The sequence below is a fragment of the Rhamphochromis sp. 'chilingali' genome, assembly GCF_963969265.1.
Source record: "Rhamphochromis sp. 'chilingali' genome assembly, chromosome: 18".
Classification (NCBI taxonomy): domain Eukaryota; kingdom Metazoa; phylum Chordata; class Actinopteri; order Cichliformes; family Cichlidae; genus Rhamphochromis; species Rhamphochromis sp. 'chilingali'.
The window spans coordinates 865868-884580 of NC_137945.1; the positions used below are offsets into that span (position 1 = coordinate 865868).

An 18713-nucleotide genomic window follows, 5' to 3' on the forward strand; every position below is an offset into this window, starting at 1 on the left:
TATCATCATGTCAAATGTCCCACCAGGGAAGAGAACATTCTAGATCATGTTTACTCCAACATTAAGCATGCATAGAGAGCCATACCCCTCCCCCTCCTCGGCCAGTCCGACCACTTCTCCCTCCTGCTCCCCCCAGCCTGAAAATACACTTTGCAAACTGCAGGACTACTTCACACAGACAGACTGGGACATAATTGAACACCAGGACCTAGAAGCTTTCACAGGATCAGTACTGGACTACAGTACTGATAGCAGTGAACCCCAGGAAGGCTGCCGGTCCAGATGGATTACCTGGCAATGTGCTAAGAGGATGTGCCCAGCAGCTCACCCTCATCTTCACCAGAATCTTAAACCTCTCACTGGATCAGGCAGCCATCCCATCCTGTCTAAATCAGCCACAATCATCCCAGTGCCAAAGAAGTCTCCCATCACTAGCCTGAACAATTAATGCCCGGTAGCTGGTATTCATGAAATGCTTCATGAGAGACTGGTCCTTCAGCACATCAAGGACTTCCTCCCCTCAGAATTCAACCCCTACCAGTTTGCATACCTCGCAAACTGATCCATGGAAAACACCATCGTCATAGCCCTCCACTCTGTGCTGAGTCACCTGGAACAGCGGCAAAGCTATGTGCGAATGCACTTTGTGGACTACAGTTCAGCTTTCAATACAATCATGCCTGGATAAAGAACTTTCTCACAGACTGTAAGACTCGGCCCTCATCTTTCCTCCAATCGCACACTGAGCACAAGCTCCCCACAGGGCTGTGTGCTGAGCCCCCTCCTTTATTCTCTCTATACCCATGCCTGCAGATTGACCCACAACAACATCCTCATCATCAAGTTTTCTGATGACACCACGCTAGTCAGCAGAACAGTGCACCCTGTGTGGGAGGGAGAACTGTGTAGGAGATGCACTGTATCTCATTGTACAATGGTATAGTGACAAAGAAGGAATTCTATTCTAATCTATTCTATTCTAACAAGTGTGAATGATATGGTTTGACATGCAAGGCTACAAAGGTTTATTTGTATCAGGACAAGCAGGGAAGACACCTGGAAAGAGTCAAACCAGACTTCCTGTATAAAGGTGGTTCCACAGATTGACGATGACAGAACAATTAAAACATGGTGACTGACCTCAGAGTTTCAAATCGACATCGTGGATTCTCCAGAAGAACACACAGCTGCGTCACTCCTGAATCCTGAAGGTTGTTGAGGCTCAGGTTCACCTCTCTTGGATACGAGGGGTTGAGCTTCAGCACTGCTGCCAGATAATCACAGCTGATTGTTGACAAATCACAGAAACTCAACCTGTATAAAGAATGAAAGATGTAAGTTTATTGGACAACGTGTGTTCTTGAAATCATTCAGTATTTCATAATCTGTTCAAAGCTGAAAAAGGTTCAGAATGTAGAAGTTTAGGAAATGGAAACTCCAAACAGCTGAAGCCAACAGAAAGCAGCTTCAAACAAACACAACAAGAGAAACAACTCAAACATTAAAGTCGTACATTTCCAACGAGTATTTTAAAGATAGCATCACCAATGATCATCTTCTGCTCAGTAGAACTTTGGTTTTCCACATGTGAGTGTTAATGATGCAGATAGGACTGTGAGCGCAAAGAGGGAGCGAGAAGGATGACAGAATTTTAATGCCGTATTTGGATGACTTTCTGTCTTTATTTTCACAAATTATGCTGTAACTCTCTTAGTGTCCTGGAGCTTTGAGCAGTATCATTACGTCCTTTTTACCTGAGTTTCCACAGCTCTTATAACAGCAGTGTTATAAGAGGTACAGGTACATGCTGCCTCTGCTTCAGCTCTGTTTATGATGCACAAACTGCAGGAACCAAACTCATACTGGTTCATTTCAATCATGCTTACTTACAAAGACACTTTGAAACTCTTATCAGTATGTTTCCTGTCCTACTAGGAATGATCAAACTCTGGACCTTTGTTCTGGATCAGTGAAGAATGCTCAGAAATCCCTCCTACTGCCCAAGCTTGAACATCATCAGCACTTTAACACTGAGCAGAAGTACATGGAAAAGGCCTTTTGCTCCAGCGACAACGTTTTTACTCAGGTCCAAAAAAGCCCTGTGATGAAAACATAAGGCTGGTTTCTTGATTTGGAACTAACAGGACTCAGAGAGGCCGGATAAACGTCGCCCTGTCCCATCAGGTCTGCTCCTCCCCACAGGGATGAGGCTCTTGCCCTTTTTATTCATCCTACACAAAAATGTGTGTGAGAGCAGCCACGGCCCGGTCCTCCGTGGTTTTATTCAAACTCATCTCATACTGAACACACACACTTTGTAGGAATCATCAGTAATTTTTTTGTCTCAGGTTAGCTTCAGATTAGGAATTTATACTTTTTCCAATTTGAGTCACAGAGCGTTACATGATATCACAGAAGCTGATTGGTCAGCTGCAGTGATGGTGGTGAAGCAGCATTAATGATGATGCTGTAGAACAACAGGAACACGGGGATATCAGACTGTTAGTGAGTTTAGTCATTCCTGCTGCACTGTTTGTCCTTCTTATTGAAGTGACCTGCTGAGAGCTCACACTGTTCTCTGTAGAAATGATGTCAGTCTGACTCGTCACATGTTTGGAGGCGTGTTTGATGTTTGCTCTTCTGGAAACTCTCAGTATCAAATATGGAATATGCAAAGGAGACATGCTTCAGTCTTTATAGACCTGTTTCTGTAGCTGCCACTATCATTCTACATGTTTGTACATCAGCTTGTGAAATCCTGTCTGCTGTCTTCATTCATCACTCTTCACCTGCTTCACTGCCACTGTGTGGGTGGAGCTGCCTGAGCCCCGCCCACACACAGAGCTCCTCTCTGGAGCTAAAATTCTGCGTCATCTCTGCCTCCTTTCTATATCCTCCATCTCTCTTTTCTCTTCTTCAGTGTCCTGCAGCCACTGAGCCTCTCACAGCCGTTAGCACGCCCATACCTGAGCAGCTAGCATTACCCAGCATCCCGTGAAGCAGTGAATCAGTGAATTTGTGAGTGTGCAATAATTCCTGCTCTTGTTTTTTGTTTTTTTTTCACAGATCGCTGTGTGTTGTGAACTTTGATGGCCCATGTGTGGGCCACTGACAATATGTTGGAATAATTGGTTGAATTGTGAATATTGTACTGCTACAGTCAATGGACTAGACCAGTGAAGTAGAAAACAGGCTTTACCATGAAGATCCTCAGTGTGGATCAGTATAATATCAGCTGATGTCTGCAATTTAGTTTCAGCACAACTTTCACATCCTATTCATCTCAGCGCGACTAAAACATGTGACTGACCTCAGAGTTTCAAATCGACATCGTGGATTCTCCAGAAGAACACACAGCTGCTTCACTCCTGAATCCTGCAGGTTACAGTAGTTTCCACTCAGGTCCAATAGTTTCGGATACAACGGGTTGGACTTCAGCGCTGCTGCCAGATAATCACAGCTGATGTCTGACAAACCACAGTCCTTCAATCTGCATAAACAATAAAAGATGTAAGTTTATTAGACAAATTGTGTGCTTGAAATCATTCAGTGTTTCATCATCTGTTCAAAGCTGAAAAAGGTTCAGAATGTAGAAGTTTAGAAAATGGAAACTCCAAACAGCTGAAGCCAACAGGAAGCAGCTTCAAACAAACACAACAAGAGAAAAAACTCAAATCAAAGTCATACATTTATCTTGAAACAGTTGTGTTTTTCCTTCCAGGAACCACATGGCTTCACTTTTAAAGGTGAAGTGTGACAGAAATGGACATATTTGAAGTCCAACACCTTTTTCCAGTCACATTATTAAAGCAGACAAACTACAAGCTCATTTTCATTGCAACAAGTCATCTTCTGACCTGAACTAACAACACTGGTCTCTATGTGCAGCTGGCTGTGAGACCAGTGCTCAGGGAGCGTCTACAAAGTGCAACACTGAAAGAACATCACACACAAATTTGCTTCCAGCACTTTCCACAAACATCTACTGTCATTATTGATATTCCTGCTCCTCTGGATTCACACAGAACCTCTGCTGTTTATTTACCCGTTGCCATGGTGAATCATAGTATGGGGCTCCATAACTCAGACTGAGCATGCTCAGAGCTGTTTGACCTGACTCTGATCAGCTGATCTGGAACATGGAACTCTGCTATATGTACATTATTACATCTACACCTGAATCTCAACACTCACAACACGCTCACGATGGCAGCAGGAGCAGCCATCGGCCATCAGCTGTGCAACACTTACACAAATTAATATTTAGGCACGTAGATCATTTATGTGCTTCAGCTCTTCTTACAGCTCTTCTTTTACTGCCAACATATTTCATAAGGAGCAGCTTTTCCTTTGAAAGCCAGCTTTCTCTGTTTCCTGTTTTCATTGTTGGATAATTGAACAAGTCGATCCTTCAGCGCATTGAATTGTGTTACACCAAAAAAAAAAAAAAAGCAAGGGTTTCACATTGTTCAGGCAGAATCGAGCGTTGAAGAATGAATTCACGCATCAATAAACATTTTCATCAGCACAAACAGGACAATGATGCTTTCATCACTTCAAGACTGGATTATTGTAATTCTTTCTACTTGGGCCTACAACCTTCTCTTCTTCAGCGTTTGCAGCTGGTCCAAAATGCCGCAGCACGTCTCTTGACCAGCACTAGAAAGTACGATTCTATCACCCCTGTTCTGGCAAATTTACACTGGCTTCCTATTAAATACTGAATTGATTTTAAAATTTTATTGTTTAGTTATAAAATCCTAAACAATATGGCACCTGATTTCCTAGCCGATCTCCTCTGTCTGTATAGCCCTCAGAGAGCACTAAGATCATCGGGCCAACTGCTCTTAGTGCAACCTTGGTCTCGGCTGAAGAACAAAGGAGACCGTGCCTTTCCCGTTGCCGCACCCAGGTTATGGAATACTCTTCCTCTTCCTCTTTTAAATCACGTCTAAAAACGTATTTGTTTAACCTGGCATTCAAGGTGAATTAGGGTAATTTACATCTGGCTTTGCATTTAGATTATGTAATTATTTTATATTTTATTTATTTTATTTATATCTGTAATTTATATTTTATATTGTGATTTTTATCTGTATCATGATTTTACTGGAAAGCACTTTGGTGTACTTCGGTCTTTAAAAATGTGCTATATAAATAAATTTTGATTGGTTGATTGAATGAAAGCAGGAAAAACCCCTAAGTGCCATTTCTCATTCTACAACTTCAACAACTGCACATGAATTATACTTCATATACAGACCCACAGTCTCTGATTGCTCTGAAATCTCACTGACAGCCAATAGAAATAAAGAAAAGTCCAGACTGACAGTCTCTGTGGGTTTAGGCAGTGAACAGCTCAGTTGAAGTATATCACAAACTAATGGAATTGGATCCAACTTTGTGAAACAGTTTCTGTCACTTCTATTTGGAGCCAAAAGAAAAACTGTTGTTCAGTCGTTTGGAAAGACACAACATTTCTGAAAGCACTCAAATATCTTCACATTTGTTTTCAGACACTAAAGAAAGTTTCAAACATCAACCAAAGATCTGAAATATAGAAACAAAACAGCAGCTGCAGTCAGTGAACTCACCTCAGACTCTCCAGTCGACAGTTTGGACTCTCCAGTCCAGCACACAGAACCTTCACTGTTGAATCCCACAGCTTGTTGAAACTCACGTCCAACTCTGTCAGATGGGAGGGGTTGGACTTCAGAGCTGAGGCCACAACTGCACCGTGAGTTTCTGAGAATTCACAGTTTATCAGTCTGTGATTATAGAAAATATAAAATGTGTTTTTATAAAAGCTGAAAATATGCATTATAAACACAGACTGAATGTACTGTATTTGAAGACAAAACAGAGTGAGGTCATAATCTGATGAACCTGATCTATACTTAAAATTTTTAAATCCGCTGTTTCTGTGTCACCAGCTACACTTTCAATAATTTCTTTAGGTGACAATGTAGTGGAGTAAGTTTCAAATATTGATTTGTTAAGCTGGAGCGTATTTGGTCTGACATTTTTGGAGATATCGGTTACTGCTGTTGTCTCACATTGCAAGTTGTGATGGAGCACTCAGAGCTCGTATACTGCAGTTAAACATGTCTCCCAGCACACGGCTGACTGTATTCTCTCTGAGGTTGGACATGATTCAATTAGATTATATCTGTCAGGAGAAGTTTATCTCTGTGTTTATTTGTTTCTGAGCAAGTCGTTTGGCTGAGATTAGAAAGTAATCTAAGATCTGATCTTAGATCAGAAAGTAATTGGACAATTTTAATGAACTTTAACGCCTTCGAGCAAATGTGGAACTGAATCATTCGCTTTTCTCTATTTCCTGATGATCATATGTGACATACATGTTTTAACCATTAATTTTAATTTAAACTGACATTTAACATATTTTAAGGAGGAAAGAGAAATTTCACCAGAGAATGTTGATGCTGTTCATGGAGACTGAAGACAGACAGAATGATTTATTTGTCATTTTCTTAATATTTCTGCTGCTCTTTCTTTCTGTGTTAAAATATTTTAACTGACAGTTTTAATTTAAAATCAATGGTTAAAAGGTGACAATTAAAATAACAACAAAGTTGTGGTTTGAATGTTGATATTCTGTGAGTTATTTAATCACACAGGTACAGGACATATTTTATGATATGTTTAAGTTTATGCATGTTTGTGGTGTGATGAGCATGTAGTGGGCTGTTATGATGTAAACTGTATGGATGTGTTTGGAAACAGAAAGATTATTTTGTTGGATAAAATGACGGTGATCAACCCATCAGCTGTTTGCAGCGCTGGTAGACTTGGTCAGGTGAACCACCTGTCACCTGACTCAAACAAGCTCTCCTCCTCCACAGTCCTCATTTATAAACAAACCGAACATCACGGCAAACAGCTGGATTTTCCCATTCCAGTGCAGCTAGCCAAAGAGTCAACAGCCACTTCCTGCTACAGACACAGACAGTAAAGTGGACAGTCTGTCCTGTTTTAACATAAACTCACTGCTGCAGCACTAAAGTGATCCCCTCACACTCATGTTTAGTTTGAGTGTCCTTATTTTCCTTAGAGGTATCCATCCTGTCACTAGTTAGCTAACATAAACTAATGTGAGTCTGCCAACCAACCAATCAATCACATGACGTCACGTCCCGCGCTGACAGAAGATGGCGCTAAACATGTTTTTAAAACTCTAACTTTAAACACTTGTTTCTTAAACCCAGCTTCACAGACAGAATTACATATTTGTCCATGTTTTAGAGCAGGGCTCAGGGGTGTAAATGAGCCTTTATATGTGTTTCATCTCCCTTTTAACATTTAACTCAATTCAATTCAATTCAATTTTATTTATATAGCGCCAAATCACAACAAAAGTCGCCTCAAGGTGCTTCATAGGTACAGAGAAAAACCCAACAATCATATGACCCCCTATGAGCAGCACTTTGGCGACAGTGGGATGGAAAAACTCCCTTTTAACAGGAAGAAACCTCCGGCAGAACAAGGCTCAGGGAGGGGCGGCCATTTGCGACCGGTTGGGGTGAGAGAAGGAAATGAGAATGAAAACTTCACCTGATATGTCTGTGTAGGTTCTCACCATCCAGTCATGGTAATCTAAGGAGCCTGGAAAGAAAAGTGACTTCTTAAACTTTCTTGAAGACGTTTCATCTCTCGAAATCTCTGCTGATAATCACCCACACCCTTTTATCAATAGTTGGTCAAATACCCTCTTAAGGGACACTCCCACTAGGATTAAAATCTGGGACTCTCCTCTATTTGTTCAAAAGTTGATTCTGTTCATCTGGACGTAGCGTTTTGTGGGAGAAACATTTCGTCACTCATCCAAGTGACTTCTTCAGTCTCAGCTGACTGCAGGTTTCAATCTTATAAACAGTACATTTGCATAATGACTGAAACCAGCCCAGTGAAGGAACAATGGGCTGGGAGGTCAGTTCCTTAATCTTAATTATAAATTAAATTCTCATGACCATTGATCAACAACTACTGATCAAAACCCACTGATCAAAGACCACTGATCAGTGTCCATCAGTCCCATTCACAAGGAGTTGGGGAATGGCTGCAATCACAGCATTGTAAGATGGTGAAAGATGTACCCTTAGGCCCCCTCCTCGATTCAGAGATGGTCTTTCCCTACCTGTCTCTGAAGGTTCTCAGTCTTCCCTACCATTACAGTCTCAGCTAAAAATATATTAAAATGTGCAATGCCAAGGAATGTACTCTGGACTCCATTTCAACGCAAAATAATAAAACAAAGTAAATAAAGGACTGTGATTCTTATTTTAAAAATTAAACTATTAACCTACATTGATCAATGATGTTAATGATCAAATCTGGACTCACTGAGCCTTTCTGCAGTTCCTCACAGCTGGAATCAGTCTCAGTCGTCCGTCCTGTGAAGCTTTGTACTTCTGCAGGTCCAACTCTTCCAGAACCTCCTCTGACATCTGCAGCATGAAGGCCAGAGCTGAGCAGTGGATCATAGAGAGTTTCTTCTCTGATCTGATCTCTGACTTCAGGAACTCTTGGATCTCCTGATGTACTGAGAGGTCGTTCATCTCCATCAGACAGTGGAAGATGTTGATGCTTCTGTCAGGAGAGATTTTACGACTGTTCATCTTCTTCAGGTTTTTGATGACTCTCTGGATGGTTTCTGGACTGTTCTCTGTCTGACCCAGCAGAGCTCCTAAGAGTTTCTGGTTGGATTCCAGACAGAGGCCATGAAGGAAGCGGACAAACAGGTCCAGGTGGCCATTTTTACTCTGGAGGGATTTCTTTATGATTATCTTGAGAAAATCATCCAGAGATGACCCACTGTACTTTTGCCCCAAAAAGTCCCTCAGCACCTTTGTCTTCCTGCTGGTGAGACAGTGGAACATGTAGACTGCAGCCAGAAACTCCTGAATGCTCAGATGAACAAAGCAGTAGACTGGTTTCTGGAAGATCACACACTCTCTTTTGAAGATCTCTGTACAAACTCCTGAGTACACCGAGGCCTCTGTCACATCCAGACCACACTGCTCCAGGTCTTCTTGGTAGAACATGATGTTTCCTTTCTCCAGATGTTCAAACGCCAGCCTCCCCAGCTTCAGAAGAACTTCCCTGTCAGCCTCCGTCAGCTCCTGTGGACTCGTCTCATGTCCCTCATGGTACTTGTTCTTCTTCCTCTTTGTCTGAACCAGCAGGAAGTGTGAGTACATGTCAGTCAGGGTCTTGGGCAGCTCTCCTCTCTGCTCTGTAGTCAACATGTGCTCCAGAACTGTAGCAGTGATCCAGCAGAAGACTGGGATTCTACACATGATGTGGAGGCTCCTGGATGTCTTCATGTGGGAGATGATTCTGCTGGACAGCTCTTCATCACTGAATCTCCTCCTGAAGTACTCCTCCTTCTGGGCGTCAGTGAAGCCTCGTACTTCTGTTAGCCTGTCAACACATGTAGGAGGGATCTGATTGGCTGCTGCGGGTCGGGAAGTTATCCAGACGAGAGCCGAGGGAAGCAGACTCCCCTGGATGAGGTTTGTCAGCAGCTGGCTGACTGATGACTTCTGTGTGACATCAGACAGCAGCTTCCTGTTGGTGAAATCCAATGAAAGTCTGCTTTCATCCAGGCCGTCAAAGATGAACAAAAGCTGAGAGACAGCCAGCTTCTCTGCTGAGACCTTCTGTAATGTTGGATGGAAAACATGGAGCAGCTCCAGAAGACTGTACTGCTCATCTCTGATCAGGTTCAGCTCCCTGAATGAAAGCAGAACCACCACACTGACATGTTGGTTCTCCAAGCCCTCTGCCCAGTCCAGAGTGAACTTCTGCACTGAGAAGGTTTTTCCAACACCAGCCACGCCGTTGGTCAGAACCACTCTGATGGGTCTCTGTTGGTCAGGTAAGGCTTTAAAGATGTCCTGGCACCTGATTGGAGCGTCATGGAGGGCGTCCATCTTGGAAGCTGTCTCCAGCTGCCTCACCTCATGTTGGGTATGAACCTCTTCACTCTGTCCCTCTGTGATGTAGAGCTCAGTGTAGATGGTGTTGAGGAGGGTTCTACTTCCTGTTTCATCACTTCCTTCAGTCACACGTTCACATCTCCTCCTCAGACTGATCTTATGTTCATCTAAAACCTCCTGCAGACCAACATCTGCTGACAGAAAGAAAAACAGAAAGAAAACTCTTCAATGTCTGAACAACAAGAAGAAGTCCAGTTTTCAGAAATGGGTCCATCAGCAGACAGATGTTCAGTCTTACTTTGTACACAGCTGCTCTGACTGGCTGTCTGCAGTCCAGCTCTGGTTCTGGATCTTTCTCCACACTGGGGACAGGACGAGTCTCCTGATGAAGCAGACTGGTCCCAGTATGAGGAGATGCACCCTCTGCAGAACCAGTGTCCACAGCTGGTAGAGACTGGATCCTTCAGGACGTCCTGACACAAAGCACAGCAGGACAGCTGCTCCTCCTCACAGACACTGCTCCTCTTCCTCTTCCTCCCCCTGTGAACACATTTCTTTATCACTAAAATCATCGACTGTCAGTGACAAACATGCAGATTTGATGACACTGTGCAGAAGCTCTGATGGTCACAGAGAAAAGTCAAAGTGGAGAAACTTCTGTTTGAATTCAGAATGAGAGTGATGTTTCCTTTTAGTCGACTCATTAGAAAAATGACAAAAATTAAAATGCGACTCAAAGGAAACATCACTCTCATTCTGAATTCAAACAGAAGTTTCTCTACTTTGACTTTTCTCTGCAGCTGTGTCGAGCTCGAGCTGCGAGTCATGTTTTCGGCGCTACGTTGTAGTGAGATAAGTTTGTGGGTGTTTTGTGCAGCTTCAGCTGTCCTTTTAACTGCTCGCTGGTTAGCTAGCGTGAGCTATAAGCTAACAGCTAGCATGGTTAATGACGCTAGAGTTCCACGCACATGCAAACAGCTCGTCTCTACTGCTTTAACTGTTAAAACAGAAGGCAATACTGCTGCTGACAGGGTTTATTATGTGAAACAGCAGCTGTTTAGTTTAAACAGTCTGCATTAAGCTGGGCAAACACTGTGCGATTTTTTTCAGTCGTGTTATTCAGCTCCTGCTCAAACTGTACAATTAAATCTCAGGGGTTAGAAGTTCATAGGTCACGATGCAGGTCTCACACTATACGGCCTGATGCTCTGATGCGACCTGAGTGCTCACACTGTGCGTCCATAACATGAAGCTTATCATAGAAAAATCTGTCCCTCGCTCTCCCTCTCTCTGTCTTTCACTCACACAGGCAGACACCAACGTCAACTTTGCTAAATTACTAATGAAAAGCATTGAACAGACAGCTGTGATTGAGCAGCAGTGTCCATCCAACTCTTTTCATGGTTGTTGTAGTCGTGATAATTTTGTGAGGCCACACTGAAAAGCCTCAGATACGGAAGCGTAGAGCTGCCACCCAGGCAAAAGAAACATAGAAAAGTGAAAAGTATATTGTTCTAACAATATACCTTTCACGTTTGAACAATATAATATCAGGTTATTACAATATACAGAATTATCACGTTCGTACAATATAAATATTATAGAGGCTACATCGCAGCTCCAGTCACGCTTCCATCACCGTCTTTCGTCTTTTCCCAGAGTAACAGCCAAACAGGAGGATCCATTGGCGAGCACTGCTTAGCCTTGCACGCGTTCTTATTTTAAACTTAATCTGGAATTCATTGCAAACTGTTTGTGCGGGATATGAATGACAAGATTTTGTTTTTCTACAAGAGTTAGCAAAAACCATCTCCAGTGTGATTGAATCTTCTTGCCAAACATCTGCAGCTTGGCAGTGTATACAGCACTATAATGACCAGACCTAATACTTTTGAAAACCATACATCTTTCCACAGGTCTCCACTTCATCAGACATCACCTAGACACAGAGCCGGATGAGGCCAGCACAAACAGCAGCCTAACCGACTAAGATGATGGATCCATGGGGTCAGGAAAGCCAGAAGCAGGGCTGGAGAGGTACCTTTCATGTCCATTCACTGGAGGTGTGGATCTGTTGCATGGCGTTCCTCACATCAAGAAGCTGTTGATCAAAACCAATACAGCTCTTCCTGCATCTGGAGCTTGTGAAGGACTTCTCAGTCATGCAGGACTCCTGTTCACTGCTGAACAGTCACAGCTTCACAGAAAGAACCTTGAGAGCAAACTGCTGCTGAAGCTTAACCATCACCTCACTGAGTGAAGAAAGGGCACATTTTTGCTAAATATGCAGAAATAGATGCACACCCATACAACTTATGGTAACCTGAGCTGCCTTGTGTGAACATATGTTGAAGATGCCTCGTTCTGTTTTCTCTGAGGCTGCTGTGCCATTTGGAGCAACAATGAATATAAAGTTCACAGCATATCTTGTCACTGGAAATTGTTTGCACTGTTTATATAGTTATATTATTTACTGCAGGTATTGGTGAAAAAAGCTTTATGTTGTGAAAAACTGAAATCTGGAAATTAGAATTGTTGTGCCTTATTTTGTTGATGTTTTTACGTATATTTTTTTTGAAAATACTAAAATTTGTTTATTTATTTATTTTTGTTTGTCTGATAATATTTATTTAAAAAATTAATTGGACATTTCAAACAGTTACTCAGTACTTGAGTAGTCTTTTTACCAAGTACGTTTTTACTCTTACTTGAGTAACTTTTTTGACAACTACTTTTCACTTTTACTTGAGTAATAATATTTTAAAGTAATGCTACTGTTACTTGAGTACAATTTTTGGATACTCGACCCACCTCTGTGTAAAATAAAGACCATTTTTTGAGCTTTGACCACTCTGAGTCCAGTCTTTCTCTGTCGCCAAAAGAATTCAAAAGAACGGAATTTAATACGCCCTATGACAGCTGGGATTGGCTCCAGTGCCCCCCGTGGCCCTGAAAAGGATAAGTGGAAGCGAATGGATGGAAAATTCACTTTCAATTTAGTGATGATCATTTTCAAACCAATACATTGAATTTCAAATTAGGCTAATTCAAATTCAGTTTTAGAAGCTTTTATTCAAGTTGAGCAATTCATATTTGAATTTAACTTGTTCAAATTCAGTTTTTAATGGCACAAAGTTCTGCCCATAAACAATGAGCTACAACCTCAAGTTGTCCTCTGAGCGGAACAGTTAACATTGGTCTTTATGTGCAGCTCTAAGGAAGTGTCACTTTACTTGGATCATTTCTGTTGGGTTCAGGTCACGTGTCTTAGAACATCATCCTTCTAATGTTTGTGATGACTCAGCTCACAGACACTCATCCTGATATTTTCCTTTAAAATTTGATGGTATAGTTAATCTGAGTTTACAGTTTATCTGCATAAATCTACAGAAAACAAACACCATAAAGCATCAGTTTCACCATAAAGAATAAACTGTTGTTTCCTTCCTTTTAATTCAGAGAAAAACTTTGATTTTGATTTTCAGCTGCAGAGACGTTCAAAGACAATCAGGACAAATCAGTTTCATTTCTTCCATGAAAACTTTCACTGTCAGGAGACATTTTAGTCAAAAATCTGAAACATGAAACTGATTTTTACAAATTAGAAAGTGATCACGATCATTATTTACACTCTGAATAAATGAGTTAGCAGCTCCCTTACATTGTTGCTGCAGGTCCATGACTGTAAGGTGGAGGTGTTTGTGTAACCCCGTCACTCCTCACAGACACACAGCTGGATGCTGCACATGTTGCTCCGTCCTCTTCCTCCATCTTCTTGATGTCAGGGTGGAGTTAGTCTGAGAGGTAAACACACACACTCAGAGGTGCTGTTGTACTGGAAGCATCACACTGACGGCTTTCTAAACACGGAGTGCTGTGACGAATGTGTTATGTTATGAGGGGTAACCAGCCCCACTCCTTACTCCTCATATTTCATGACAATTGATGGTGGAGTCACAATTTTCTGTTGTGGTGCCAAAAAGTGACTGTAGATGTTTCTGTGTGTTTTTATGTCTAATATTTTTATGTACACACTGTAACAAACAGGATTTATGCTCTATTTAAGATAAGGAAATGAGCTTCTACATTATGATCAGGCTCTTTTTGGCCACTTCAAATGTCTTTACAGAAGTGTGATGGTAGCTTTGTTAAGTTTCTGCTGCTCTGTTGGTCAGATGGAACAGATGGAAAAAGACATTTTTAATGTCAGTGAGAGTTTTTCTATTTATTTAGATATTTTTGAATAAAGCATATATAAAAGTCGCTTTGCCAGAAACTGACTGCAGCTTCTACTCTGTGACAGGAAGGTTCTTCCTGTCTCAACTTGACTTCATGTCATTCATGCTTGAAATGCTCCCAGTAGTGTGGGACAAATGAACTGGGAAAGGTTTTGGTTTTAGGTTGTATATAATAGTGATTGGGGGTAAGATCACTTTCTTTTTCTTTACATTATCTGACTTCACGATGACATAAAATGTGAATATGCTGCACTAGGATAACAATAACAACATTGACATCAGCATTAATGATGTATAAAAACTGTTTTTGTAACAAAAACATCATAAAACATCAAAGCGTTAGTTTAGATTGTGCTCATTTTAAGCAGCAGAACCTGAAACACACAAACAGCTCGAACAGCTGAGAAACTGCAACAGCCTCTGAACACAATACGACTGCAGAAACTCAAGGTTATACTCATCCTGTTCTCCACAGGGGGCACTCTTTTCAACTGCATACTTCCTGTTCTCATCTGTCTGAGCTCGCAGAAACTCAGGCTGTATCCCAATCCAGGGTCTGCAGCCTTAAAGGCCGCATTTTAAGGCCGATTACGTCACAGAGACGCAACGAAGGCTGTCCCAATTCAAAGGCTGCTCGAAATGCGGCCCTCAAATGCGTCCTTCATTTCCCTGGATTTTCAGGATGGGTCAGTGTGGACTTCATGGCCCAACATATCCCAGAATGCATAGCGCGGCGGTCGGTGTGGATAATTTTGCGGAAAAAAAGCAGCAGAAGGGAGCGGCCGAAGAGTAAACTTTTAAAAGTAAGTACTGAATATTGTGTCACTTATTTATGTGCAAATGTTTAATAACAAAGAACATTAAAACATTACTGTTGGTCACATGTCGGCAAAGTTATGTGACTTTAGTGATGTTTGTACTAACTTAGTTTTAAAGCCTTTACTTCAATATATATGTATATATATATATATATATATATATATATATATATATATATATATATATATATATATATATATATATATATATAGTCGACCTTAATCTGACAGAGAATGTGATGATTTTATGGATAATTAAAGTCAGTCATATATCCACAAACACAACAAGCTGAAAGTCAGTGATGCTGCTCGGTTTGCAGTCCTGAATATCACGGCACAAGCAGGATTCACTGCACTGTTAATGTGAGCTGTGTTATATTGCTGCCTCTGTTCGGTGGTGTCGAGCCAAACGGACTTTAACGTGTGTTTGAACGAGCTGACGGTTCACTCGTTAAGCTGAAAGAAAGATGCTTTAATCACAGCAGTCACACATGTGTCCACTGCACCATCTGATACTTGTCTTTGAGTGAAGATTTAAGGTAATAGGAAATATAAATAACTGCAACTTGAATCTTTGACACATAGTTCAAGCTCACTGCTGTAATATCTCATAATAATCTGACTATATATAATATTGGCCATATTATATTTACATTACCACAGTGAGATGACTTAAGTCTCATGAACAACATTAACTAATTGTTATTTACTAGCTAATCTTACAATGAGTGTTCAGCACAGAAATGAAGCCCAACAATCATGTTTTACAGTCCTGTGGTCTCAGCCTCAGATACTCATCAAATCAAAGCTCATGTAGAAACAAACAAACGAAAATATGTTCGTCTTCATTTCTGTCAAACACAGCTGTATGAAACGTTTCCAGCTGTTAGTATCATTGTTGCTAGGCAACCTGGGCAGCGCGATGGAGGCTAGACTGCCCATTTCACAAGCCTCTCACTTCCGGCCTTAGCGGTCTTTGAGTACGTGGCCCTTGAGGATCGTTGAGGCTGCGTACTTTAAGGCTGCAGAACCTGAATTGTACGGAGCCCCTCTGATGACATGGTCCAAAAAATAAATAAATTGTGGCCACAAAATACTATTTCAGCCACAAAATACTATTTCAGCCACAAAATACTATTTCGAGAGCACAAATTGGGTATAACGTGGCAACAAAATAGACAACGTGCGCACATCATATTGATACAATTCCTGGACAGCTGCGTAGAGACATAAGCATAAGTAGGCTAAACCTATACACCGTGGACAGAGACGGTATGATTGAGTTTGATTTTAGGCTGGGAATGAGTTACAAATGCATTTTGAAAAGCCTGCAATGCAAGGAACCATTTTTACATTTAAACAGGATACTGAGAGCCCAGTTGCTTTACAGGACCTGGACGCCGGAATAGATTTTATTGTCACCCAACTGCAAGGGCCTGGGAAGGATCACGGTTATTGGTCAAGTGTTTCGTGTCCACAAATTAGCATTTCGTGCCCATGAAGTAGTATTTTGTGGCCACAATTGATTTATTTTTTGGACCATGTCATCAAAAGGGCTCCATAGAATTGGGATACAGCCTCTGAGATAGAAAGTGTGTGACCGTGAACTCGACTCTCTTTATGACACACATAGACACTTGTTTTCAGATTTTAATGAGGACACCAAAAAGCCTCAAAAATATCTTCAAACTCGTGGGGACGGGCATTTTGTGGGACTCTATTGGTCCCCACAAGTACAGGGAGTGCAGAATTATTAGGCAAATGAGTATTTTGTCCACATCATCCTCTTCATGCATGTTGTCTTACTCCAAGCTGTATAGGCTCGAAAGCCTACTACCAATTAAGCATATTAGGTGATGTGCATCTCTGTAATGAGAAGGGGTGTGGTCTAATGACATCAACACCCTATATCAGGTGTGCATAATTATTAGGCAACGTCCTTTCCTTTGGCAAAATGGGTCAAAAGAAGGACTTGACAGGCTCAGAAAAGTCAAAAATAGTGAGATATCTTGCAGAGGGATGCAGCAGTCTCAAAATTGCAAAGCTTCTGAAGCGTGATCATCGAACAATCAAGCGTTTCATTCAAAATAGTCAACAGGGTCGCAAGAAGCGTGTGGAAAAACCAAGGTGCAAAATAACTGCCCATGAACTGAGAAAAGTCAAGCGTGCAGCTGCCAAGATGCCACTTGCCACCAGTTTGGCCATATTTCAGAGCTGCAACATCACTGGAGTGCCCAAAAGCACAAGGTGTGCAATACTCAGAGACATGGCCAAGGTAAGAAAGGCTGAAAGACGACCACCACTGAACAAGACACACAAGCTGAAACGTCAAGACTGGGCCAAGAAATATCTCAAGACTGGTTTTTCTAAGGTTTTATGGACTGATGAAATGAGAGTGAGTCTTGATGGGCCAGATGGATGGGCCCGTGGCTGGATTGGTAAAGGGCAGAGAGCTCCAGTCCCACTCAGACGCCAGCAAGATGGAGGTGGAGTACTGGTTTGGGCTGGTATCATCAAAGATGAGCTTGTGGGGCCTTTTCGGGTTGAGGATGGAGTCAAGCTCAACTCCCAGTCCTACTGCCAGTTTCTGGAAGACACCTTCTTCAAGCAGTGGTACAGGAAGAAGTCTGCATCCTTCAAGAAAAACATGATTTTCATGCAGGACAATGCTCCATCACACGCGTCCAAGTACTCCACAGCGTGGCTGGCAAGAAAGGGTATAAAAGAAGAAAAACTAATGACATGGCCTCCTTGTTCACCTGATCTGAACCCCATTGGGAACCTGTGGTCCATCATCAAATGTGAGATTTACAAGGAGGGAAAACAGTACACCTCTCTGAACAGTGTCTGGGAGGCTGTGGTTGCTGCTGCACGCAATGTTGATGGTGAACAGATCAAAACACTGACAGAATCCATGGATGGCAGGCTTTTGAGTGTCCTTGCAAAGAAAGGTGGCTATATTGGTCGCTGATTTGTTTTTGTTTTGTTTTTGAATGTCAGAAATGTATATTTGTGAATGTGGAGATGTTATATTGGTGTCACTGGTAAAAATAAATCATTGAAATGGGTATATATTTGTTTTTTGTTACGTTGCCTAATAATTATGCACAGTAATAGTCACCTGCACACACAGATATCCCCCTAAAATAGCTCAAACTAAAAACAAACTAAAAACTACTTCCAAACACATTCAGCTTTGATATTAATGAGTTTTTTGGGTTCATTGAGAACATGGTTGTTGTTCAATAATAACATTATTCCTCAAAAATACAACTTGACTAATAATTCTGCACCCCCTGTATAGTAGCATACCAACTCTTTGTCCTCATAAAGATGTCTAAACAGGAACACACACACACACACAAACAGGTTTGTCAGGTTCCTCGGCTCGTTCTCTGTGTTCAGTCCATTGAAGGTGATTATTGAGCCAATCACAGCTAGAGAGCTCACTGTGACTCTTCTTCTTCCCTCTACAGTCACACAAACACACTCAGAGACTCTGACAGCAAAACTACAACAACATGGTGTTAACACTCACCTGCCTCAGCTCCACCGTCCTCCTGCTGCTCTGAAGGAGGCTCAGCTGTTTCTCTTCCTGTTCTCACCTGCTCGGGTGGCTCCTCCCCTCTGCAGTTACAGGAAATCAAGTGTGTGTGTCTCTTGTTGAGACTCGTTCTTCCTGCTCTCTAGCATCA

At 41.8% G+C, this 18713-nt stretch overlaps 1 protein-coding gene across 1 annotated transcript in view; it reads right to left on the bottom strand.

Annotated features, from left to right (window-relative positions):
• Positions 1-18691, bottom strand: part of LOC308386162 (NACHT, LRR and PYD domains-containing protein 12-like) — a 41957-nt gene extending 23266 nt beyond the window's left edge. The window contains exons 1-7 of the mRNA XM_080865499.1: positions 18557-18691; positions 13624-13759; positions 10261-10502; positions 8365-10156; positions 5595-5768; positions 3311-3490; positions 1141-1314 (exon numbers count right to left, since the gene is read on the bottom strand). Coding sequence (XP_080721625.1) covers positions 1141-1314; positions 3311-3490; positions 5595-5768; positions 8365-10156; positions 10261-10502; positions 13624-13733 — 2672 coding nt within the window. The 5' untranslated portion in view covers positions 13734-13759; positions 18557-18691. The remainder of the gene's footprint in view (positions 1-1140; positions 1315-3310; positions 3491-5594; positions 5769-8364; positions 10157-10260; positions 10503-13623; positions 13760-18556) is intronic.
• Positions 18692-18713: the final 22 nt, after the last annotated feature.